Here is a 27,778-nt window from a genome sequence, read left to right on the forward strand (position 1 = left end):
TCCCCTCAGACAGACCTCTGAGTAACTGGGCACTTGGCTTTCTTGCCTAGACGGCCTAATGGAAGATCGAATGTAGACAAGCTGATTATTATATCCTGTGAAGTGGTAGCTCACTACCAGACAGCTTTAAACTCTCTGTCCAGCATCATTTCACCTGTGGACTCTCCTAAATTTTGCTTTGTTGGGGGAACAAAGAGCAAAAGCCGGTAATAGGAGGTCACTGTAAACAAGTTAGCACCTCTTCCCTCCCTTACAATTGGATGCAAAGCCTGAGGCTGTAACTTGGTTGGATTGCACCTTTAAGTCCAGGAAGCTGCAGAAGAAAAGGGACAATGGCTCTGAGTGGGAACTGTAGTCGTTATTATCCTCGGGATCAAGGGGCCACGGTTCCCAACTCCTTCCCTGAAGTCATAGAGCTGAACGTTGGGGGCCAGGTTTACTTCACCCGTCATTCCACATTAATAAGCATCCCCCATTCCCTCCTGTGGAAAATGTTTTCCCCAAAGAGAGACAACGCTAACGATCTGGCCAAGGACTCCAAGGGAAGGTTTTTCATCGACAGAGATGGCTTCCTATTCCGTTATATTCTGGACTTTCTCAGGGACAGGCAGGTAGTCCTGCCTGATCACTTTCCAGAACGGGGAAGGCTGAAAAGAGAGGCTGAGTATTTCCTGCTCCCGGACCTCGTAAAGCTCTTGGCCCCGGAGGAAGTCAAGCAGAGCCCGGATGAATTCTGCCACAGTGACTTCGAGGATGGCTCCCAAGGAAGCGACCCAAGAATCTGCCCCACATCTTCACTGCTCCCTCATGACCGCAAGTGGGGTTTTATTACTGTGGGTTACAGGGGATCCTGTACCTTGGGCAGAGAGGGGCAAGCAGATGCCAAGTTTCGGAGAGTTCCCCGGATTTTGGTTTGCGGAAGGATTTCCTTGGCAAAGGAAGTCTTTGGAGAAACTCTGAATGAAAGCAGAGACCCTGACCGAGCCCCAGAAAGATACACCTCCAGATTTTATCTCAAGTTCAAACACCTGGAAAGAGCTTTTGACATGTTGTCAGAGTGTGGATTCCACATGGTGGCCTGTAACTCCTCGGTGACAGCGTCTTTTGTCAACCAGTACACAGAAGATAAGATCTGGTCAAGCTATACCGAATACGTCTTCTATCGTAAGTAGGAAGGCTTCCATTTATTTTTGTGTATTTGACTCCACTTCACAGATGTATGTGGTCTCGTGTTTTGTTAGGGTCCAAGGATACTAGTTTGGGATTGCAGCTGTGCTGAAACTATAGAGTCCTAGAGGCTACACTTCAGTTATTGCTCCTTACCGGATCCTGGAGGTCACAGGATAGTTAGACTTCAAATTTTCGACGGGACCAATGATGCTGTCAGAGTTCAGAAACAAGCATGTGTGACTTTTTTTCCTAGATAGTGACTTGTGAAGATGAGATTGCTGATAGAGCTTGGCTGATGTTTCACAAGGTTTGGAGAGTCAGTTCAGAAGAAGGACTAAGGCCAGTCCTCTCAGCTAAACTCTTGAGGTCTGTGAAGCTGATTGCTGGAAGCTTGCTTTCATTACTGGCTTTCAGAACACAGATGGATGCTGTACAGAGTGATGTGGTCTTGGCTAGATGGCAGTGCAGACTGCTGAAAAGCCCCCATTTCCCCCAGGTCTGAAATCCACTGTTACAGGCTTTGCAAATCTGTTGTTTCGTTCTTTAACTTCTGCTGAGACTGGAGTTGCATTGCAGGCTTAATTTAGCCTAACTTCATTTAAGATTCACCTAAAAAGTACTAGATCCCTGAGAATTGCCAGTCACATGCAAACACCTTAGATGCTGAGTTGATAGAATTCCTGACATTAAAAAAAAAAAATAATGAGTATGTATATGTGAGGAGATGTGATTGTCAGTGCCTTTCAAGTAGGGCTCTCCAAGTCTGTCCTTTTGCTTAAATGGACATTTAGGGTGTGGATAGCCTTGTTTTATGGATGGACATTGTGAAACACAAGCTGGTCTTTGGAGGAAGAACAGTAAATTGGGATATATATAGCATGATACTTGGTTTAACTGCTGATTTTCAACAGGATTTGGGTTTGGGTGTTGAGTTCATTGTTAGCATTCCATTTCCTTCTGCTGACTTTTGTTTGTTTGTTTGTTTTTTAAGACAGTGTTTCCCTGTGTAGCTTTTGAGACTTTCCTAGAACTGTCTCTTGTAGACCAGGCTGTTCTTGAACTCACAGAGATTTGCCTGCCTCTGCCTCCCAAGTGCTGGGATTAAAGGCATGCACCAACACCACCTGGCTCTTTCTGCTAATTATAAAGCAATTTCAGAACTCAGGATTAAGATATCTACATTTGTTTAAATATAAAGGGAAGATGGAGTTTCTTGAACCAGGTTTTGCCTATAGTTGTGTTTCTCCATTTGAAGTTTGTGCAGGTAGAGAAACCAATGGAATGTGGAGTTTCTTCAAACTGGGTCATCATCACATATCTATTCGGAAGTAAGGCTGTGTGGATTGCATGGGCAAGATGGCCTATGAAGAAAAAATAAATCAACCCTAGGAGGTTGCTGATTTGTATGGAATAGCAAACATTATTGGTCCAGTGACATTAATGTGACCTTTGCAATCATCTTCATTTAGGCCAGAGCTTAATCAACAAATACTGCTTTCTTCTGCCTGGCAAAGTTCCCATGGATACAGAGATTAGATTCTAGATTTTAAATCTTCTGTTAGGGGCTGTCACTATCTGTAATCCTGTAGAACATATGTCTTCTTCTCTTCTTCAAACTTTGGGGAAAAATATGCTTTAAAGATAGTTCAAATGTAGGTTTGTGCACTTGACTTTTAATTATTTACCCACCCAATTGATGCATTTGCCATCTAGGTCAGCAGTGTTTCTGTATTCATCAAGGGCTTATCTGTCTGACACTATGTCTTCTTTAGAATGTTGTGGAAATGTTCCAATCTCCTGATCATATAATTGCTGCTTCTTTTGTTTAGCTGTTCAGCAGTAGTTTGCTCTCCATCTCTATGGATAGGCTAACACAACCACAGGAGCTTCATACTAACAGTATAATATATTTTGCAAATCATAGACTTCCCTTTTGTACCCGACATCCAGAGCTAGGTATTAACTCTTCCTCTGTCTTAGGACCAATAAAACTGACAGCTGGCTTTCTAGGGTGCATAACAGCTTCTGTGCAGCTGCTTAGCCATAATTATTTAATTAGAAGCTGCCAACTGTGCCTATATAAGCATTAATTCATCAAGCTGTTGTGCTCTGCTTAATGGGCCGAAACCATGGGAAGTGCTCTAGAGCACGGAGTTGACTGCATGCAAAGATGCTTTTCTCAGAGGAACTAATTTTCTTCCTGAACTTAATGGTAGTAAATTCACCCCCCCACACACACACCTTAGATGCAAGGAATTAACTCTATCCATTGCCTTGATCCACGTCTCCTCAACAAATGAACATAAGGAACTAATGTATTGATTTGGTTAACAGCCATGGAAGTGAAGACCGCCACCTCATCCTCCATTTTCCTGTTTGCCTATTTTTCACCCATGTTTTGCAAGAGTAAAATTCCATTTATCAACAGATTAGATGGATGGCATTCTTGTCTCCTTTATCCTTTCATGTGGGTCTAGAACTGATGGTCAGCATCAGTTAATCCCCAGTGTTTTGTTGACATAGAAAGCCACTTAGTATCTGCAAGTGTTTAAGAGAGGCAGAAGAAATGTAAGCTGTCTCATTCAGTTGCTAAAAAAAGAGTATGACAGTAACATAAAACTGAAGTATCTGAGCTAGGATGGACTCACAGGATATTTTAGACATTTTTTCTTTTGACCTTTATTTAAAACAACGAAAAGGTGCCATTTCACCCCATCAGCTAAATCCCACCTCCTTGTTCTTCAAGGACGTCGTGAAAGGTAGCACTGTAAACAGCAGTCAGTGTTCCATGGCTCACCTTTAAATAAAGTGTCCATTCAGTAATTTGAAAACCAGAGGCCCTAGTCTAATAAAATCACAAGTGTACAGAAAGGAAGGGACACTGGCTTTCTATGGCCTTTTCTAAGAGAGGGTGGGAAGACTGTTACACATGTTTTCTGAACCTCAAGAGTAACTTCAGGTGAATATCTGAAAGCGGTGGTGGTGGGACGGATTGAAAACATTTAGTTCTAATAAAACAGCATGGCCACAAATAGAGAGTTTAGTTCATAAGATAGTGTTTAAACTATGTGTATAGTCTGAGCTCTTTTAATTGGACAAATAGTTATCAAGTCACCATCTTTTATACAAATGACTGCACATGGATGTGTTTTTAACCTTTATTCTTTTCACTTTGTTTCCCTCAATTTAAAGGGTCACACCAACAAAGGTCTCAAATTTCTTGAATATGTACACACATATATACATATGCTGTTGATTAAGAAAAGACTTTGTCGAAAAGTAGTAGATCATGCAACTGTTTCCCACTTAGAACTCAATTCAGACCATGAACTGAGAAGAGGTGATTGTATCCACTGTGAATCATTTCTGCAATATTGACCACAAAGCTTCAAATAAAGGGTATACTTGCAAAGGAAAAACAAGAGGAAGCGGAAGTTCATCTATCCCGAAAGGATGGTAGCTCCCTTTTATCTTGATAACGTGGCATCAATTTTTATTTCTCATTGAGCTACAGCTTTGGTACATTCAAGTAAACCAGAGCGTAACCCAAATTATGGGGTAAAGGAAGCTTGCTCTCTGTATCTCTACTTCCTGTGACTTTTTCTCTGCCCTTGCAACTCAGGTGTTTTCTTGTCTCCTTGTTGAAGTTTTTCCGGGTGTCAAGTTTCGTCTCCCCATGCTATAACTAGGCTTTGTTGTCAGGAAAACTTTTTGTGCTATTGTTATACATAGAATGCTCTTGAGGTCTGCCATTACTTTTCCCAGAAGTATCTGAACATGCGACAACTTCCCATAGTTGTGTACCAGGCAGCCTTTTATCCTGAAAATAATGTTCTTAAGACTCCAGGTTACTTAAGTTTTAATTAAAAACAAATCATAACTTATTTAAGTCTAAGGCAATATGAGGAAGTCAGCATAAACCCAATGTCAGGCATGTATTGGAAGGCACAGTACAGAGGGGATGACATCATTTTCTTTTTATTTCTTTAAGATGTTGTGTGCTGAGAAATGGGTTCCATATAATAGTTGAATAAGCATGTTAGAAATAAATTTTTATACTGTTTTCACTTCTATTCCAAATAAGATCTGTTACCTGGCTTCAATCTTTTGTGGGAGGTGATTAAAATAGCTTATCCCTGGGACTAAGACATTACTGAATGAATTCAGCAGCAAGGAAGATGTCAGTCAGTGAGAAGAAAGGGAAGAGGACAAGTCTCTAACATCGCTTCCAAAAGGCCTGAAAAGGTAGGGGGTGGTGGAAAATGACTTTAATCCAAGCACTAGGGGGGCAGAAGAAGATGGATCTCTGTGAGTTCGAGGCAAGCCTGGTCTACAGAGTTAGTTCCAGAACAAGACTCCAAAGCTACACAAAAAATCCTGTCTCAGACAAAAAAAGCAAACAAACAAAGACAAATGTCCTGAAAAGTTAAAAATACAATTGGAAAGAGAGGAGTAAGCCTAATGAGATTTAGATCCTATCAAATAAAGTTGAAACACAGAGGGCTGTGAGTGCACCAAAACACTCCCAATGTGGAATCCATCCAAACATAAAACGTGGGGAGAAGAGGAATGGCTGACTGCTCAGGCACTTTGAGTTCACATTTCTGAAAGCCATTACTTTAAAATGGATAAGTAAGCTCTGCTTCATTATTCACATTTCATTTTAACTTTTCTTAAACCTCATAGTTCTTGGGTAGCTTGTTAATTTTTTTTATTTCAAGTGTAAACAAATGCAGAGATAGTGTGCAAGAGGCTTCAGTCTAATTAACACCCATCTCGTGATTATTGTGATTGTTAGCATGAGGAAATTCTCCTACATCTATGCTCTAATTGACCTTACCTCTGGTCTGTTCTGGATAACATTGGTCTTGTGACTCATCTATGAGTATTATAGCCAGTATTTGTATAAGTTAAAAAAATAAAACCACACACACACACACACACATACACACACACACACACACAATACAATTACTACAAACAAAACCAATATCTTTGCTATCAAATATCTAGCCAGTGTTCAAATTTTCCTGATTTTTCCTCACATTATCTTAGCTGATTTGTGAGAATCAGTGTCTAGATGAGGCATATTTGTTTTGTTTAATTGATGCAGTTTCCTTATACTCTTTCATAATTTAATAATGCTGCATGACATGTGACTTCTGTGCAACCCATTGGTTAGGCACTGCTAACTCATTAGATGTAGGTGTTTCGATTGGTCAATTCAGTTTCAGTATTTCTGGCCAGTCTTCATTGTTTATAGAGAGTGAATTTTAATTTGCATAGATGGACTGGAAAACTACCTGTTGGGGAGACAAAATAAGGGCACACTTTTATTGTTAGCTTTTGGGTTTATTATATGAATAGATAGCGATGGGTGCTATCCTCTCCACTTTCCAAGTCCATTGTTTCAACAAAGTAAGCATTATAAGAGGCAGCATACTTTCCCTTCCAGTCATCCAAAAGAATTCTAGTATTCCATGGTATTGTCATCACTGGTCCAGGCTGCTTTTAGGAGTTCAGTGAGCTTCCCAGGATGTGCACTGTGAGTAGAAATCATTTGGCGTGGGAGAAGTCACCTTCTACCCTTTCTAATGCTGTGTTTGAGCATCCAAGGATTCTTTCAGCTGTAGTGATGGTTCATTGAATTCACCATCTGTTTCCAAGTATTTTCTACTTGTATGTTTCCAAATGTCATTAAGTGGCATCTTCAGTCACCCAGTTCTTCAGGAATAATAACCCCAGAATGTATCCCAAGCCTTCATTCTTCCCAGTGGCCCTCTCTAATTCACTGTAATTCCTCTTCCCCTCTTCCCTGTCCTTGAGAAATCCTTTCTATGTGTTCCTATAACCAAAGATGCTACCCTTGTCTGGGTCATCAGGGTTGCCTTTCTAGACAATTGCAAGGCACTTGAGAGTCACCTTTGGACTAGTGTCTGTGCTGCAGACATGGTAAGGTTTTGAAAACATAGTTGGACCACACCATTTTTCTACTCCACCACCATGAAGTACTCTTGAGGCAAGTCTTTACTGTGCTTTAGGACCCTGTATTTTGTAAATGACCCCTGCTTCGCTCTCTAGTCTCTTCTGTTCCATTTCACTTGTGTGTTTTAAGATCACTGGGTTACATCTCATTAAGTTCCTGGATTTTTTTTTTTTAATCTAAATCTGCTTTTTCATTTTCACATATGATGTTCCCTCTGCTTGGAACCTTGCCTTCACCTGTCCTAACAAGAAGTCACATTTTTGGACAAGGCATGCCTTATACTTGCCTCCTAGGGCCCTAATTTCTTCTACCATAACACCAATCCTAATATGTTATTCTTGCTTATCTGCCTATCTCTATATCTCAACTTTGTAAAAATAGAAACTCTAGGTTCATCACAATTCCTGGTACTAACACTCAGGTAGGTACTTTGTAAATCTATTTTTAAAAAATGGAAAAGTGCCGACTGCAGTGTTCTGCCATGACCATAAATGCCGCTGACTGGGAATACTGTTAGAATAGCTCTTAAAAGAAATGCTGGCGGTCAGGTCCGTGGTGGTGTGATTAACAGTGTAATGGCTAGTAAGGACTCTTGCTAATGCCCATTGAGTACTCCTTTTACATAGAGTGGAAGTGTCACAGAAAGTTACTCTACTCTTAGCACCTGCCCATTGATTTCAGCCCCAGGGAAATGAGAAGAACACTTACCAGCAGTAAAGTCTCCTGTGCTTCCTTTAGCTGGTCCTTCCCGGCAGGAGAAATTTGATGCTGGTGGAACTGGTGTTAAAGGAAAAGCCCAGAGGGGAAGCAGGATTCAGAAAAGTGTGTAGAATTGATGAAGTATTCATACTAGGCAAAGAAACTGACCGAATACAAAATGTGTTACGAGACCTGCCTTCTTTATTTTCTTTCTGCCCAAGTGTTCCATTCACTCTCCTTGATTCCCATTGGTGAGCATATTCGTTAATGCCAGGGGCAGCCTACCACTGTGGTTAAGGGCCTGATGATTGGAGCACAGGTGAAAAGTGTGCTGTTTGTCCTTAAAATAGCACTCAAGTTCAAATCCCTGTTTGTTTGTTTCCTCTTAGTGATGCTGACTTGAGGAAATTACCTTCCTGGCAAAGCCTTGGTCTCCTTACCTGAGAGTGGGGTTAAGAAACATAGTAGCTGATTGAGATGGTTGTGAGACTCAAACAGCTGATGGACAAAGAACATGAGAAAATGCCTGGCACCAGGCAGTGTTCAGGGTGTGATTCTGGAAGGGAATAGTCACAGGGCTTCACCTAAGTAACTTTTCTGCTTCATTTTGGTAGTTGTTTGTTGTCTAGTTTATTGATCTAAGTATTGTACAAATGAAAATTATGTAGAAGTATACTTGATAGAAGGAAATTCTGACTATTCATTTGGACTGAATAAGAATAAATATAAAGGCAAAGCTTAACAAAAGATTTCAAATTAAATGTCACAGTGTATCCTATGAGTATGAAAGTTTCTAAGTATTAATTAAAAGCAAATTTAAATAAGACTATATAAATATTTTAAAGAGGGAGAGAAGAAAGGTCTTAGAAATCTAGCAAAGTTAAGGTTTTACATTCCACACTGGAAACTGTTAACAGTGGCCTTGCCCCAACTTCATTTCAACCCTTGGCTTTCAGAGTCTAGGATAAAAATACATTGGAATTGAAAATTAAGAATACAACTTGAATTATAGATTCAGTCTCTAAAGAACTAGAATTTCCCTTATGAATCTCATCCTGGAGAGTATTCTTCGTTGTGACAGAAGAAATGGGCATTGGGTAGGCCAGTGACAATGGGATCATCTAAATTGTTCCAGAAGCAGAAAGAAGACATTTTACTCCACATTGTATGCAGCTCTGTGTTCTGACATGACTGGGAAATGAGCTTGTTGATCAGCATGTGCTAACATGTGACCTATTCAGAAACTGCTCCACATGAGAAAATTCACAATTTTCTATTTTTATTCAGCCTTATTGCGAGGCAGAAACTTATAATCATTTCCCTGCCTGATGCACAGCAACCTTTCATTCCTAGTGAATGTGATACAGTGTGCTTATGAACCAGCTGCACTCAGGAAAATAGAAGGCAAGCCTAAGACTTTCAGGCCTTGGGAAACTGTGAACTCCCCAGTCAACATTGCATTCCAAGTAAACAAAGCAAGAGGGAACTAAGTTCAAGCAACAGTAATGCTTATTTTAAAGGGACCCTGGAAGAAGAGTGAAATTCCAGTGATCAGGATAATAAAATCGGTGCTCATGTGTGCTGGACTGTTGCAGAAGCAAAGAGAAATGTCCAAGGAGTTCTGAAAATGCTCCAAAGACAGAAAGAGCCCACCTGACAGATAAAATACATTGAGTACTGGATGGATCTCATGGGTCACTCTCTTATAGATTGAACATCCAATTGCATCTGTTGAAGCCATTTTCCTATAGGCATGCTCCAGCACATTTACACAGCAATGCTATTGAAAATAGGACTCAGTTTTCATTTAACTGATTTCTAGTCAGCTAGTTGAAATCTTTTCTTCTTTAAACAGAAGGCACCTGCTTAGAGTTCAGCTATGTCAGACGACAACAGAATGGGGATGAATTAATTTCGATTTCTCCAAGAAAATTACATCTTACAAATGAAGAATTTTGCTTTGCTTTTTTGGGTGGACATTTGTGTGGAATAGGGATATGGTGACTGACATTCTGTAGTGCTTTCCACAGCATTAAACCTGCTTTTGAAGTTTAAAGTAATAAAATACTATCTGTGTTTGTTTGCAAAGACCTTTTTGATTCCTCCTTGGTAAGGGTCCATCTCGTGTAAAGTATCATTTCAGAGACCTGTCTACTTGAGATGGGTAGGAAATGTCAAATCTGCATACAAAGTGTATAGATTCTGATTCATGAACTCTTCATGCTAATGATTTTTCTGGTACATCTCCACAATCTGCAGGGGATGTTATTGACAATCTGCACAAACTCCATTGATTGGAATCCACAGGCACTTCAAACTTTACTTCATCTGTACCATCTGCACACACACACACACACACACACACACACACACACACACACACACACAAGCGTGCGCGCGCACAGTGAAGTGTTTCTAAAGACACCCTTTCAGTAGAATGCTCTTCATTATTAGGCTACCTTAACTGTCACCTCTGTTATGTGTGGAAAGTCCTACTCGTACCTGAACAATCATCAGCTACCAGAAGGTGAGGGAGCTTCTCTCAAGGTAAAACTTCAGCCACACCCCAGATAGCAGACTAGCTGGTAGCCCCACATTTCCATTATAAATTTTGTTGGTTTGTATAATAGACTCACGAAGACAATGAATGGTGAACCCATTACAGAGAACATTGCCCATGGTGGAGCAGAAGCCAAGCTGCTCGCCACTGGGTCTCACTCTGGACTAATTGCCATATACTTCATGCTCCAAAGAGAGAACAAAATCAATGTAGCCCATTTCTCTAGCTCCTTTGGCATGCTCACCATGCCCATCCCCTCTAAAAGCATTTGTCCATTTGTACTATTCCCCACCCTGCGCTTTCCACAGTTCTTAGATCTGACCAGTTTCCTTTGAACTTCAAGATGCTGCACTTGTGTCTCCTCTTCCCCCAAAACTGTATTCTACCTTTCACCACTCCGAATTTTATGCCTCTTTCAATGTCAGGCCTTCGTGGGGTTTTATTAGAAAGGTGCCCTGTTCTGCCACAGCTGGAGTAGTCAGGGTCTACCCAGTGTCTAGCTGCATAACATCTTGTTTTCCTGTTACCATGATAGGATTTCTTACACATGTAACCATTTGTCTGATTCTTTCTCTCTCCCGAAAGCTTTATCAAGACAGCAGTTTTGTTTGTCCTTCTCTTCTGCATCCTCAACACCTAGTGTAATGCAGAACAGATAATTGGCTATTTCTTCTCTATCCTTCATATGCTACCATGTGAAATGGTAGTATAACCCCTTTTCATATAAAAGCCACTGATGATCTCTCTCCCCCCCCCCTCTCTCACACACACACACCACAGATAAAGATCTATCTAGTAAAATGCAAACAAACAAAGACAAGAAAAAAGAAATGAAAGGAAAAAGGGAACCTAGCTAGAGAAAGGAGTTGCGATGAAGTAGGGATAGTTACTCTCAAAGGTTATTTAAACTCTCCAACCTTCAGATACCCTAAATGCATGGCATGAACAGTGGGCCAATTCAGTTGTCTCACAAAAGAGTTAGCAGCAGCACAACTCATGTTAAGGGATTATGTTCCTTGATTAAATGTTTGTCATCAAGACAGATTTTATTATAGTTTGACTAAACATCCAGAAAAATGACTCAAGGATAGGTGGCTACAATTAAGGAGAGAGTAAATCTGTTATTTTTGAAAGTGAAGAAGTATTTAAACATTAATGTTCTGAAATAGGCAAACAAGCTTAGATAGGAGCTTACCATCACACAACATGGTATAATTGAAGTATGTTTAATGATATAAGCACGAGTAGCATACAGTTTTGACTGTACTGAGTGTCCTCTGTTTTTTTCTGTTTGTATAATGATCACACATAGAGCAGATATTTTCTATTTGTATAGGGATCACACATAGAGCAGATACTAGCCAAATGAATAAAAACAGGCCTTATCAAAGCCTCTGGGTCATAATGTTGGATGGGAACTTGAATATTTGGGGAACATGCTAGGTAATTTTTGTCAACTGCACACGAGATACCTGGAATTAGAAGGCTCAGCTGTGAAAATCCTTGTATCACATTGGCCTTTAGGCAAGTGTCAGGCATTTTCTTGGTTGATGATTGATGTAGAAGGAGTCAGGCAACTTTAAGTGGTGCCACCCCTTGGCAAGTGACCAGCCTCACATGCTTCTTCATGACCTCTGCTTTAGTTCCTGCCTCCAGGTTCCTGTCTTGAGTTCTTGCCCTGGCTTCTTTTCATGGTAGGCTACAACCCATAAGCAAATAAAGCCCCATTTCCTCAAGTTGGTTTTGATCAGTACTTTTACAACAATAAAAAGCAAACTAAGACAGCAGGGAACCAACTAGATTTACAAAATCAGAGCATCCCAGCTGGATAGAGGGGAATATCATAATTTTATGACTCAGTTTCCTCTGAGTCATCAGACTTTAAATGAAGTCCTGGGTAAAAGCCAACATACACAATCTTTTTAGTGGTGCTATTTTGATTGAATTGAGAAGTGAGCATAAGTTCTCATTCTAATTCCTGCTTACTTCCTTTTTCTGCCCTTGGGAAAATTCCAGGAAACCTAGAAACCACAGTATTTGGTTTGAAGAAACATGACCAAATACTCTAGACAAATGATGGATTTTCCTTCTCTGAAAAATTTTAGTTTTGCATTTTTATTGGGTTCATCTTCATTTAATTTTCATTTGACATAGGTTTAGTTGTTAGACAGAATCTGTTGCAAATCAAGGAGAAAAGTTGAAAATTTAAAAAAATTTGCTTTTATCATTGACATTTTTCAAAGAAATCTTCTTAAGCACTTTAAATGTATATTTATAACAACACAGCAATGGTAATTATTTCTATTCATGAGAAGACATGAAGATGGTTTCTAGGGTTGACTTCATATGCTGCTAATTTGGATTTTTTTTCTGTATCACGAATACTAAATTTGTATATTATTCTGTGAGACTAATCTACTTTGTATTTCCTGCAAAAAGCTTAAAAAGTATGGTAAAATCTTTGGTTAAAATGGAATTTCTGGGTGGTGGTGGCACATGCCTTCAATTGCAGCACTCAGGAGGCAAAGGCAGGCAGAGCTCTGTGCATTTCAGGCCAGCTTGGTCTACAGAGCAAGTTCCAGAACAGACTCCAAAGCTACAGAGAAACCCTGTCTCAAAAAAAAAAAAAAAAAAAAAAAAAAAAAAAAAAAAACCAAACCCCATAAAAAATGGGCTGGAGAGATGCCTCAGTCAGGAGTTAAGAGCACTGAGTGCTGTTCCATGAGGTCCTGAGTTCAATTTCCAGCAACCACATGGTGGCTCACAACCATCTATAATGAGAACTGGTGCCATCTTCTTGTCTGCAGGTACACATGCAGGCAGAACACTGTACTCATAATAAATAAATAAATAAACAATAAACCCTTTTAAAAAAATGGTGCTGCTTTCTGTCTTTATATTCAGGATTGATTATAAACAGACAAAAACTGCATTGGGGGATATTAAAACATAAATATTCTCTTTCCAGCAGTATTCATACATAAAGCATAATATAAAAACACACATTAAAAACTTGACACCATAGATATATTTTCATATTTAAAATATACACTTTGTCTTGGCAATTTGTTTATTTGTTATGAGAAAGTAAGTTTTCTTGAAATTAAGAAGATACAGTCTAGTCAAATAATCACTAGTTTAGCTTGCTATTGATGCCTTTTTGTTTTTGTTTTTTGAGACAGGATTTCTCTGTGGTTTTGGAGGCTTTCCTGGAAACAACTCTTGTAGATCGGGCTGGCCTCAAATTCACAGAGATCTACCTGACTCTGCCTCCTGAGTGCTGGGATTAAAAGCATGTACTACTAACACTTGGCACTATTGAAGTCTTCTTGAGTTAAGATAGAAATAAAGGTTATACATTAGCATACATTTAAATTCTCAGATGTTAACAGCATTCATGAGAACTTTTTATTGAACTTTATGCCAAATGTTATGTAAAAGATTTTTCATTTGATTCAGACCAAACCTCTACAATGAGACATTGAGGTTCAGAGAGTTGAAACTTACCAAAGATCACACTTTTAGTGGGTATTTATTAAACTGAAGGACTTCTGTGTAGATGAATCAAGTTGCATCTATTTGGCTTTATGTTTGAACAAAGCTCATTAGTTCATATCATCAATGACTTAAGGGTAGATTACAGGGCCGTGATGTGTAAGTATAACTCAAATCTCATTTGCCATGACCATCGTTGTTCTGGTATTCTTTATTTTACTACTACTACTACTACTACTACTACTATTGATTTTTTTTTTTGAGACAGGGTTTCTCTGTGTAGCTTTGGTGCCTGTCCTGGAAGTTACTTTGTAGACTAGGCTGGCCTTGAACTCACAGAGCTCTGCCTGCCTCTGCCTCTCTAGTGCTTGGATTAAAGGCATGCATCACCACCATAGGACTTGTTCTGGTATTCTTAAGTCATGCCATAAACACCACAGAAATACCATATGTCAGTGCTGAATTTTCAGAGCTGTCAAGTAGCTATTCAAGGGAATCCCATATAAAGCCTGAAGTAGGGTTTGTGGATGATAGAAGGTGTTCCACAGAGATTACTTCCTTACTTCTCCCTTTCAAATCTCAAGTCTTATGAACACGACTTCCCCATGGTATAGCTTCAGAAATGTTAAAGCAGATTGAGCCCAAGTCTGCAAATCTGTCCTCAGTTACCCACACAGAGCTTCTGGGATGCATTCTCTCCTTCCAGAGACTCCCACATAGCATTATTTTTACAGATTTGATTTTCTAGTTGCCACAGATATGAAAAGGCACAAGATTTCATAGTACAGATAAGATGTCAGAAACATTTGAAATGGATCATGGAGAATTTATCTTATTTTCCTTCATTCCATTGAATACCTAACTAAAATAACAGACTGTCTCTCTCTCTCTCTCTCTCTCTCTCTCTCTCTCTCTCTATCTCTCTCTCTCACACACTCACACACACACACACACACACACACACACACACACACACACACACACGCCAAAAGAGCATATTAGCTTGCTTTAGTTCTAGAACTAGTAGCAAGACAGAGACTCAGATGGGGACATGACAAGCACTCATGGTTCTTAAAGAAAAGGAACATTAAACTTGACTGTCTTGACACTGGGTAAATCACAGATACAAAATGAACTTCTTTTTGGGTAACTTGTCCTGTTTGTGCTTTGGGAGTTAATAGGAAACTTACTTCTCTATATCTTATGTTCATAATAGTTCTCCATTACTTTAGAGGCCAGTGCTGCAACCATACACTAAAGGGAAAACTTCATTCTTGAATTTAAAACTAGTTGGGTTTCTTAAAGCAGTTCATTCTCAAATCTTGGTGAGCACCTTAAAAGCACAGAGGAAAAACCATGTAATGTTATTTTCATTTTTTAATGGGTTTTTCTTTTCAACATCCAGCTGTTTGCCTGTCCCTAAAATGAGTTATTGATGCCATTGAATGTATGCAAATCAAAAGTGCTTGTGCACATGATGTTCTCTCTTTAGAACACCAGGGTTCATCATGGCAACAATTTGGAAGGGCAGCAGGATGGGCCTTTCCCATTTTACAGACAAGAAAACTTAGACCTAGGAAGATTCTTACTCAAGTTCACAGCTAGCAAATAACAAAACCAGGATTCAGACTGCCTGCCAAGTCTGTCTGACTACAAGTCCTACCCATGGATTAGTATTTTTATTTTATTTTATTGTTTTGGGTTAGTAGTTTTAAATCTCTTAGAGTAATCACTAGTAAGATTTCATGATAAAATGGGTCTCGTTTCTTTTTCCACTGTGAGATTGAGCCTGGGATGTTAATAAAGTTGACTCTGAGGAAGCAGAATTTATGTTTATATGCCTTTATAAAAATAGCTAATATTTATAGGGATAATTTATCTCTGCAAGGCTTTATATTAAGGGTTTTATGTGAAAAATCATTTACGAAACATTTTATTTGAACAGTCCAAACAGAATCCAGTGCTGAATAAAATACATGTAATTTCCAGCCTTTAAAAACTTACATTTTGGTGTGCATACGTGTGTGCCATGTGGATAGTAAACAGCATGAATAAGGAAAATGTGATATATAAGTAAAAAATGAGAATGAAGTTGGTGCATTGGTTTCCAATCTTAGTTTTAGGTGTCTACTTGATACAAACATATAGTAACATTGGAAGAGGGAACCTCATTTGACAAATTGCCCTCCATAGAATGGCCTTGGACATGACTGTGGGGGCATTTTGTTTGTTGCTAGTTGATGGAAAAGGACCTAGACCAATGTGTATGGTGAAAGTTAGCTCTGCTAGGTAGACATATAATCCTAGGTTATATAAGAAGGTGTAGCAGGCTGAGTGGTGGTGGCACATGCCTTTAGTCCCAGCGCTCGGGAGGCAGAGGAAGCAGGTCCATGTGAGTTCAAGGCCAGCCTGATCTAGAAATCTACACAGAGAAACCTTGTCTCAAAAAAAAAAAAATAATAAATAAAAATAAAAAAATAAAAGGAGTAGCTGAACATGAGCCTGAAAGTAAGCCAGGGGAGTTAGGAGTAGCTAACAGTAGGGAAGGGAGTTAAAACTGTGGTGGTAATGCATATTATATGAGAGAAACTATTTTCAGTAAAAAAAAATACCCATATTATAGCTTCACTTGAAATTTATTGCTTCAAGTGAGTCCTGATGGCATTAGTCAATAATACACTTCTCTAGTTGACTCAGTCCTCTACAGCACTAGACTGCCATTTTTATGATGATCTTCACACATATACACCCCACCTTACAACATATATATGAATACATACTGGTATTATTATTTTATGTACAATAAATATATCTTATTCTTGTGGATGAACAAGCAAGGCTCATAAACCAATAATGAACTTTAAATGCCTTCCATTGCCTTACCTACTTCTCCAAAGTTATCACTATAGCTACATTGCCTGTCCCCAGATACAAACTCATTCCCTTCAGCACAACACACTGTTCTATCCACCATCTTAAATCATTTCTTCCTTTACTCTCACTCCCTCTTGTCCTGCCTAACTTCTATATTTGACTTCACAGGGCTGTCTGCACTCATTTTCCCAACTTCTGCCACTCCTAGTCTCTCTTTAAAACACTGTAAAGAAACTTTCATTCACACCAATTGGCCAGAACAACTGCAGTCAAAGTCACCAGTGACTTCTGTGTTGGCATATCTAAAGGCTATTACTCCTCAAAGTCACTGTCAGTAGTATGTGACCTGTTTAACCAATCTCTCCCTAGTTAACCATTCCCTCCTACTCAAAGCACTGTGTTTGCACTTCAGTCTCGGGATACTTGGCTCTCCTTCCATCTAGCTCACCATGCCTTCTGAGCCTCCTCTGCAGTTTCCCTTTAATTCTCAGATCTTAATCTCTGAAGACTCAGGCCTTAGTTCATGATCTTCCTGTCTTTTGTCCTGTCTTACTCACTTGCTCTTCTCATCCAGTTTCTCCAAGTTTGTGTGGCTAATCCCAAAGTGGTATGTTAAGTCCAGCCTTACACTTCACAGTCCCAGGCACACATATTCAACTTGCTACTTGACGTATATCAACATACATGTCTAATGAAGTTCAGAGTCTAAGTTGCGATTAAGACCTCCAACCCTTGTTCTCCTCCCAGTTTCCCTCTTCTCCGTTAGTAGTGACTGCTGTTAGCCAAGAGGCTTAAGATGGGTTGCCTAGAGTCATCCTTTCTGTCATATGTACAGCCAGGCCATAACTCCACAGTCTGGACACTCTCATCATCTGCGGGCCCCTTAACCACATGAATCCACTTCTGTCACTCAGAACTGGACCATTCTCCATTCACATAACCATTGTCTTTGGAGTCCTTCTTCCTGTAGTTCCATCTCCCCCATATCTACTTCCCTTCTGTTTCCTCTTAAGAAAATATCAGGCCTCTAAGAGACAAACATGATAAAATGAGATGCAGTTAGATAGGGCAAAACACTCATATCAAGGCTGCAGAAGGCAAATGAATAGGAGGAAAACAGTCCCAAGATCAGGCAACAGAGTCAGAGATACACACACTCCCACTGTTAGGAGTCCCACGAAACACCAAGATAACAGCCATAACATATGCAGAGGACCTGGTGCAGACCTATGAAGGCCCCATGCTTGCCGCTTCAATCTCTGAGAGTTCCCGTGAGCCCCGCTTAGTTGATTCAGTGGACCTTGTTCTCCTCGAATCCTCCATCCCCTCTGACTCCTATAACTTTTCCTCCCTTCCTCTGTGGGATACCCCCAATCTCCTAGGGTAGGGACCCAATGGAGACCTCTTACTTACTCTCTCTCTCTCCATGTAATGCCTGGCTATGGGTCTCTGCATCTGCTTTCCCCTGCTTCTATCTCCCTGATGATGACTGGATATGGCACCAATCTGTGAGTATAGCAGAATATCATTAGGAATAATTTCATTGATGTATGTATATATAAATCTACATTCCCCTCTCCTCTCTCTCTCCCTTTCTTTTTCTTTTGTCAGTCATGGTTGGTTCGACCCTAGGTTTCCAGGCTATCCAGTCTGGGTCCTAGCCAAGAAGGCAGTGTAGAACATGGACTTCCTCTTGTGGCATGGGCCTCAAGTTAAACTAGACTTTGGTTGGTCACACCTGCAAATTCTGCACCACCATTGTCCCAGCACATCTTACAGGAAGGACAGATTGCAGGCCAAAGGTTTTATGGCTGGATTGGGGTTCAAGTTGCTCCTTCTAAAAGCCTGCAGAACATCTTCTCATACCCAAAAGGCTAGAACATAGGGGTAAATGCTCCATGTAGGCACCAGCTTGACCTCTCCACCTTCAATTAGTTGTGTAGATGTTGTCCTCTGCAATGGGGCCTTGCTGTCAGTTTCCATAGAGTGACTTTCTGTCCTAGCATTAGCCTAGGTTGTTTAGGGATCTCCATTGGACCCCCTCAGCCAACAACTCAGCCAAGTACAACCCAGTCCCATCACTGGAAGCCTTGCCTGGATATAAAAGATGGCCAGTTCAGACTCCTTGTCTTCCATTACTAGGAGTCTTCACTAGGGTAACCTTAATAACATTCAGTAGGCTTCCACTCCATTAGGTTTCCATCCCCAAACTTCCAAAATTCCAGCTGTCTGTCCTACTCTCTCTCTCCATCCCCATCTGACCCCTCCCACTCCCTCCCCCCGCTTGCCTGCAGTCCACTTGCAAAATTTTCTCTATTTTGCCTACCTAAGAAGATCTATGCATCCCCCTAGAGCCCTCCTCTTTACCTAATCTCTCTGAGTCTGTGGATTGAAGCTTGATTATCATTTACTCAACAGCTAATAGTCTCCTGTTAGTGAATACATAACATATTTGTCTTTCTGGGTGGAGTCATATTTTAAAATGACCTCATTCAGTATGATTTCTCATTTTCCCTCCAAGATATCCAACTACATGGGTACAGGCAATATATAGATACAGATAATCCTATGGCACTGGTTAGGGTCATCACAAACCTATGAAGAGTTGATGAAATACATGAGACTTGTTAAAATAATAGACCATTGAGTTTAAGTTGTGTAAGAAATATAGGATGTGAATGAAATCAGAGACAATGAAAAGGTGTAGTATCAATGAACTTGATTTTTCATAGGGGTCATAGAGTCATATAGAACTGAGTAGTGGGATTAGATGACCTGGAAACATGACAGGAGAGGGCAACTGTTAACACTTGCACTTATGTGTAGCAAAGACATTAATAACTGGATATAGGTATGGCTGTGAAAGTGGGTGGTCAAAGGTCTGAATTTAAAAGATAGGAGTGGGTCATCTATATGGTCATTGTAAGCACCAAGAATTATTTCTTCTTCCCTTTATTTTGGGGAGCAAAATAGAAGGCCAGAGTGTTTTTAGTGCAAATTCCTCATACTAGGAAATATTAATGCTAGCATTTAAAGTTTCCATTTTGGATGCATCTTTTGCCTACTGCACATCATGGCTCCAAAATAATGGTATGCTTTGTTGTCTCTGTTCCATGAACAATGAAAGGAGCTGAAATATTTTAAGATTTTTTTCTTTCATTTGTAAACCAATTTGTCATTTACATACAGAGTTTTATTATTTGTTATGAATTTATTTATTCATTTAGATCCTTGGCATTGAAACCAGCCCCTTACACATTCTAATTATACCCTCCATTCCTAAGCTGCACCACTAGAACCCCAAAGTTGGTTTATTTAGGCCCCTTCCAAAGAGCATTTCTCTGCACTGGCCCGTGCTTCATGGACAGAAAGATAAACGTCCTGTGTGGATTTCGGTTTTAGCTATCATTACCTGTGCTGACACAAATATGTTTCATTAATTATTTTAATGTTTTATGGCATCTCTCCTTATTATGGGGCAAAACACAAGTACCGAGTTGAAAATGAAAATGCAGATATAGGTGATAAGAACCTAATATCTCATGAATTTAATATAATTGAGACAAAGATGGAAATACTCTTCTAAGCTGTAAAAGGAAAATCCTTAGCCTTAAGTGGGTATCATTGGATTTTTGCCAGCTGAGTGAGTTTTCAATTAGGAAGGAAAAAAAATCATAGTTTAAAACTGTACAAATTGTGGGAAGTATATTTCAAAGATACTATCTAGAAAAGGAAGTGTAATTAGGCATGGTATTATTTGTTTCTCATTAGGTAATTCCAGTTAAAAAAGGTATAAATGTACAGATTATATTTATGCAGCTACATACATATAACATGGCAATGTTCCAGACATTATGGAAATGAATGAGTATATGATTTCTATGTAGCAAATGTTTAGCAAATTCATAGAGAATAGAATGAGCCTATCAAACACAGCATACAGGAACAGTGCTAGGGGAGAAAGACAAACAAGGACCATGGCACGGAATCAAGGGAAACACAGCGTCTTCTCTATACCTCACTGGTGGTGGGTTAGGCGGAGAGCAGATAGAACACTGGAGAGAGCAGGTGACGAGGATTCACCACAGCACGTTAACCTACCAGCCCTCATCCTAGATGGCAGAGGCGCATTTGGGGACCTGGAAGCTACAGAACATTCATATCTGTGTTTTCTGCTAATTAAGTGATGGCTAGGTTGACATCAGTATTCTTTGGTGATTTTATGACATTTTAAAATGTTTAACTAGTTGGTTCTAAGCATATATATTAGACGTATTCTCACAGATTTCTTCCTTTTAGTTTCAAGCTTCACTAAGTCTTGCCTTTGTTTGTTTATTTGATAAATATTTATTGGGCACCCATTCTGTATTTCAGCATGAACAAAGCTTCCCTGTCTCATGTAGCTTACACTGTATATTAACAGACAAGTGAATACAGGAATATTATGCTATTTTATTATGTTATGAATATTGTCATGTTATTTTAAATGGATTTTATACTGTTTTTCACTTTTTACTCATTCTTTGAGAATTTTATGCATTATATTTTGATTGAATTCTCTTTTCTCCCTTAACTCCTCCAAGATCCTCCTCCACTCTCTAATGATTTCAACCTCATACTCATATTGTCATTCCCTGTCAGTGGCTCATCTTCCCTACAAGGCTTTGGTCTAGTAATAGAGTGCAATATAAATAAATAAATAAATAAATAAATAAATAAATATATCTAATGAGCCAAGAATGTTAATTCAAATCATTGCCAGGATGTATCTCTAGCATTGGCATTTTGTATAACCATGAAGGTGATAGTTGCTCCCTATTCACTGCTGTACCTTTAATCCTGCCTGGTGTTGAGTTTCCAGAAATCAAAGCATCTTATACAGCAGTGAGCAAGGTTCCCAACAACATTATTAGTTTTCCAATTAAAAGAGGGAGTTATTCTCCAGCTAATAGTTAGTCAAAAAATAGATTATTATTCACATGTAATTTGTACATATACGTCAAGGTTCCACTGTTTTTCTTAAACATATATATATATATTTTTTGTAATTTTACATTCGCTCTCAACAATGTTCAAATGGCATATTCTAAAGACAATAGGAAGGTAACTGCCCATGTCTTTGAGTCCTTACTTGCTGGCTATCTTAGATTCACCACTAGGACATGAAAAGTCATGGGCTCAGAGCATCAAAGCAAGTTGTCCAAGGTCACAAAGCTAATGAAAGGAAGAGCTAGGATTTAGATCATGGGTTTCTAGAGCCTGACCTCCCATCCTGTCTGTGCTGTCAGAAGGCAGGCTACCAAATAATATGTTTTTCATTCTGGAGAACAGTACACTTTGATAACATCTCTAGTTGATTCTCTCCCAAATGTAGTGTTTATAGTCTTTGGAGCAGTCATTGGAAACCTGTAGGAAGCTATGCATGTAATTATATATTTTATAGTAACCACAATATAATAAAACAAATGAAAACTAAAATAAACTAGAATAAAATGTTTGAACCAATTCAGAAAAATTACATCATCATAGTTTTAACATTCAATTGCTTCAATTTTAAGTTAAAGTCATTAACAATAAACAAACTATAAATATTATGTTCTTGAAACACTTGCCTTATTTTGTGGGCTTAGTAGCCACATATGGCTAATGACTTTGGCCTTGAAAAGCATGGGTTTGCATGTTCTCATTTAAAAGAGCCTTGAGTTGCCCATGCATATAACATACAGATCTATCAACAGACTGGAAGTTTTAGAAAATTAGAGTATTTTTGTTTCAATCATGGCAATGGTCCTTCACTCATTGACCCTCGGTCACATAATTGTCTTCTAGAGTTTTGTGTTTGGCTGATACTTAGCATAGTTCCAGCTTGAAAGGACTCTTCTAAATGGGCTTACTTATGTTAAAGGCACCTGTCAGATATTAGTGATATCAACCTCAACCTACATTTTTTTGTTGTCCTTGTGGGCACAGGCTGAGTCAAAAGTTGTGGTTCTTGACTTTTCCCTTCAATCATAAGGGATATTCTGATTGTATCATTTTCAATTTATTGCACTAATATCTTTAAATGGACATCCCAAGGCCTTGGTACCATCAAGGTCAGCTCTTGGTATCTGAGATTTGCAGTCATTAGGAGGTCCTGCCTATCAGAGCATTCTTACTAAGCTTGAGCAAAAGAAGAAGACAGGAAAGAGATGCTGGAGGCTTGCTTGTCAGCTCTCCTCACACCTCCCCCTTTCAATTCCTTTCTTTATTTTATTGTAAAAGACAAAGAATTTTGTGATAATGAGTTCAGTTTCCATCCATCAGAGTCTGGTCCCAAAGGACCATGCTATTACACTATTTGTACCTGAAATGGAATCCATTGTACACTATGCTTTTTCTTGTTTCAGGCCTTTTAGATCATCTATAAACAGGAGAGATAATGAACACAAAAGGGGCCAGCTTACCTAAGACGATAAGAAGGAATTGTCCAGCTGTTTAAATTGTGCTGACTGGTTTTATCTAGTTAAGATAAATCCCTTCTTGCCCTAGCAGTCAATCCCAGGGAAGGGGAGAAATAAAAAGGCACAAATTAGTACTCACCATTTATTTTGTCCAATATCAGCCTTGTACCTAGGAAACCATATTATTTACCACACAAAAGTCTCCCAGGATTAAAACACAATGGCAGTATTTTCTGCTTGGGTTTAAAAAATGCAGCAGGAGTGAAATATCCTTGTGAAGAAAAGACTCTCCAATTACTGCAGTTTACTTTGGGCAGAAGCGCTTTCATCCCCAGCATCCAGCACCAAACAGGTGCTGTGTCAGCAGCCAAGTCTTAGTGATGGAGAGAAAATGAGTTGTTTTACATCTGATGTAGACTTTGGAGGCTCCAGTTTCAAAGTCAAGATGTATTGTTTAAACCTCCTTACCTGGAAGGGGCTCGGCCATGAGCATCAGTTTCCTGGCATTGTCCCATAAGGGACAGTCCATATTCCAGGTTTTTCTGTTTGTTTTTGTTAAGATGTGGTTTAGCAAAGTTTCATGTTTTAAAAACTCAAGTTGGTTTTGTCAAATCCTACCACATTTACCATCTGTAACATCTCTATCCCAGCTATTGCAAGTTTTTTAGGTAATATCACACACATTGTGCTAATAAAAGTGGTTTATAAGTAGATTCACTTCTGACGACAAATTAGTATAATGACTTAATAAGAGGCATCAGAAGCTTAAGTTGTTCAGTCTAGTTGTGCCTCTATCAGCATTGTGAGCCTGAAAAAATGGGCAGCTATGTGATAAATGTTGAAAAAACAGGAGATAGTGCATTAGGGTTTCTGTTGCTGGAATGAAGCACCATGACAAAAAGACACGTTGGGGAGGAAATTTGACTTACACTTCTACATTGCTGTTTGTCACTGAAGAAAACCAGGGCAGGAACTCAAACAGGGCAGGAACCTGGAGGCAGGAGCTGATGCAGAGGCCATCTAGGGGTGCTGCTTACTGACTTGCTTCCCATGTCTTGCTTAGCCTACTTTCTAATAGACCCCAGAACTAGCAGCCCAGGGATGGTACCACTCATTATGGTGGCTAGGCCCTGCCCAATTGATCACTCATTGAGTAAATGCCTTATGGCTGTATCTCATGGAGGTATTTCCTCAGCTGAGGCTTCTTCCTCTCTGATGACTGTAGCTTGTGTCAAGTTGATACACAAAACCTGCCAGGAGAGAGAGAGAGAGAGAGAGAGAGAGAGAGAGAGAGAGAGAGAGAGAGAGAGAGAGAGAGAGAGAGAGACAAAGCCATGCATATATATATATATACATGGGGGGCAATTCCAGACACCCACCTTTCTTGATTGTTGTATATTGCAGAAGATGCTGTTTATATGAAAACATTTGGAATACTACAGAGCACTATGTAGAGAAGTTTTGTAGGTGGGTGGAACCACACACATTAAATCTTTTTTTTTTTTTTTTGCATACAGAACTTATTATGGTTTGAAAATGAATTGCTGAAATAGGACAGAAACCAATATATATCCAAAGGAACCTTGGCCTTTTCCTGTCTCTCTCCCTTAGTTGAAAAAGAAATACATCACTAACTCTGTGTCTTGTAGATGAAAGCTAAAAGCCTTCCAATAAGCAATAAATAAACAATTGCCAGGAAATATGCACACTAGGCCTCACTAAGGCTGAACTCAATTTCTGGTCCATGAAAATATACAAGCACACCCAGCTGATGGGATAAAATGCTCTCTGCTTATGCTTTCAGGGATAATCATTTTGTGCAGATGATAATCTTGTTCTCATGTATGAAGTAGGAAGTACTGATTTCTTCTTTCCACCTTTTAGCAATGCATTCCTTATGACCAGGGATCATTAAGATCGCATTCTTCCATATTCTTTGGAGGGTCTATGTATCTTCCCCAAAAATGTATGGCTCCCCCATCCACAGTGAGAGGGAAGCTGGTGCACTCTCTTTTCCACTTAACCTAGCTTCTCTGAGACTGTTTATAGATGTTTACTATCATAGCTTAATTTGTGTGGAGTCAGCTTACCTGGATACAGGTCCTTATTCTTCTATATACTTTGTGTCTGTCCTTGTGTAGTATGGAAGTTGCTTAGACTCTTGATGATTCATTTTCTTCATCTACAGAAGGTCATGATAGTACCCATTTGAGAGAGTTAGTGAGAACATTAAGTGAAATGATGATTGTGAGACAACAAAGTGCTTAGCTTATGATAAGCTCTCAGTAAATGTTAGCTTCTGTCACAGTATACTTTAACATCATGGACACATGACTCCCTTAGTGTAGACATATGGAATCTGTACATATCCATCACTGTGGTATAAATGAGATTTTTAAAAAGCTTTAAAAATATTTTAAAAAGGCAAGTTATATTAAAATGTTCTTTATATCTTACCAACCTTCAGACATGTCTTTTGAGATCCCTTATTGAAAATCTTTTCCTATGGGAATAAGACTCCTTTCCGCTGAAGGCATTTTAAATATCCAATTCCCTTTTTAAAATGGAAATGGTTCATCATAGTAATTTAAATAATGAGAATATGAATGTCCTTCTCCCTTCTTTTCTGTTCTTTATTTCATCTCTGCGTGCTTTAAAACTATTGATCCAATATTCACTATGATGGTTTTTATACTGGAGTTACTGTCAGTCAATGGAGTCTAGAATTAGAAAAAAAAAATGGTGCAGACCTTGGAAATGACTTTGTTATATGTTTGATATCATTAGCTGACAGAGCCTTTCCTAAGGGCCCCCTTTTCCAGGCTCTATTAGATTCTGGAGATATATAGAACGCTAGTTATGCCTATGAAGTGTTGGCTGTCTCCTGGAGAAAAGAATCACACATACAAATAATTATCAAATGTTAATTAGTGCTATATCTGAGAGCAAAGTTTAAAAAGTGTAGAGAATAAAATCCCGTTTGCTTAGTGAGCAGAGTCAGGCAAAACTTTGGCGTTGAGGCAGCATGCAGCTAGGCCTTCAAAGGTGAATAGACACTTGGGCTGGTGATTGCAGTTTTGGAATTGGGTGGGAGTCATCCTAATAGAAGAAATGACATGAACATTGAAGATGACTTCATGGAATTTTGAGAAACTAGTATAAATCTGGAGTGTCTGGAACAGAATGATAATGATCATCTCTTCAATGACACCTGAATATTGTGGACACACATCTTCCATAGTGTAGAAATGGAGAATGTGTACCATTCATATTTTATGACAGAGGCTAAAGAATATGAAAGGTATTACCTGAAGGAATAGTTTTATGTGATTTGGTAATTTAGTAAAGGCCTTATTGGCATGAAGGGCTTGGAAAGCCTGTGGTTTGGTTTGTCAGAAGGGAACAGTCTTGGTGGATGCATTTAACTTTGGTCTGGGATGCATGTGAGAGAAACAATGATCTTAGAGGAAGTAGATTTGCTATTAATTGGATAAATTAATTAAGCAATATTTATAGCATGGTGGGCCTCAGTTTCTTTATTTGTAAAATAAGATCTTTGGACTAGATGATAGTGAAAATCTTAAAATTTAAGGATTTATCGTGTATGTGTATGTGTTTGTGAATATGTTATGTATTTGTGTGGAGGTCTAGTGTCAACTTTAGGCATTGTCTGCTTTTTTTTTTTTTTTGAGGCAGGGTCTCCCAGTGGTCTGGAGACCACCAATTAGGATAGATTGGGCAGCCAATGAGCCCAAGGGATTCACTTACCTCCACCTCTCCGCTGCTGAGGTTACTAGTACACTCAGCTTTTGTATGTGGAGTCTGAGGATCAAACTCAGGTCTGCATACATGCATAGACAAGTTTTTGACTATCTCTCTATCCTCTTGAACATGTGTTTCAACGGAACACCTGATTTCCAACTGAAAATTTCCAAGACAGGCCAGTTAGGTACCAGTGATAAACACTAGACTGAGAAACTTGAACTCTGTTTTGATGTTCTACTTTCATTGCTTGTCCCTTATATCCTAGGTTCTTTGACATTCTATTCTTTGCCTCTTCCCTTAGCCCAAAAGTCTGGTTGCTTATGAATCAGCCAATGACTTGCTTCTATTTGGTTTCATTGAGGGTGAATGACAACTTCTGAAATAATTTCTGATCCAGTTGGTTCAAGTCAACCAGACTCTAACCAATAAAGAATGGCCATTCTTTTGATCCTGAGGCATAAGCCCATTGTCACTACTATTTTAATTGTGATTTGGCATATTGATACAGTATTAAATTCCACTTGAGCAGATGGTTCCAGGATTTAAACTTACCTTTATCAGATGCAGATGGTCAAAACAGCAAACTTATTGGCTATTTTTATTTAAGCAGGTTGAACATTAATGACTCTGTATCATCCTTCTTTTGTGACTTTACCCCCCCCCCCCAGTTATTAAAGTGCCTCTCAACCCCTAATCCTCCTCCTTTGTAGGCAATCTTTTATTTTAATGTATATTTCTCCTCTTTCTGACCCAGATTGTCACTTGTAAGTTGAATGCATTTGGTTG

General features: G+C 39.2%; 1 protein-coding gene across 1 annotated transcript in view; it reads left to right on the forward strand.

Annotated features, from left to right (window-relative positions):
- Positions 1 to 233: 233 nt before the first annotated feature.
- Positions 234 to 27,778, forward strand: part of Kctd16 (potassium channel tetramerization domain containing 16) — a 256,777-nt gene continuing 229,232 nt past the window's right edge. Inside the window, exon 1 of the mRNA XM_051201016.1 lies at positions 234 to 1,164. Within this exon, the coding sequence (XP_051056973.1) occupies positions 333 to 1,164 (832 nt within the window). The 5' untranslated portion in view covers positions 234 to 332. The remainder of the gene's footprint in view (positions 1,165 to 27,778) is intronic.

The sequence above is a fragment of the Phodopus roborovskii genome, unplaced genomic scaffold (genome assembly GCF_943737965.1).
Source record: "Phodopus roborovskii unplaced genomic scaffold, PHOROB, whole genome shotgun sequence".
Lineage (NCBI taxonomy): Eukaryota > Metazoa > Chordata > Mammalia > Rodentia > Cricetidae > Phodopus > Phodopus roborovskii.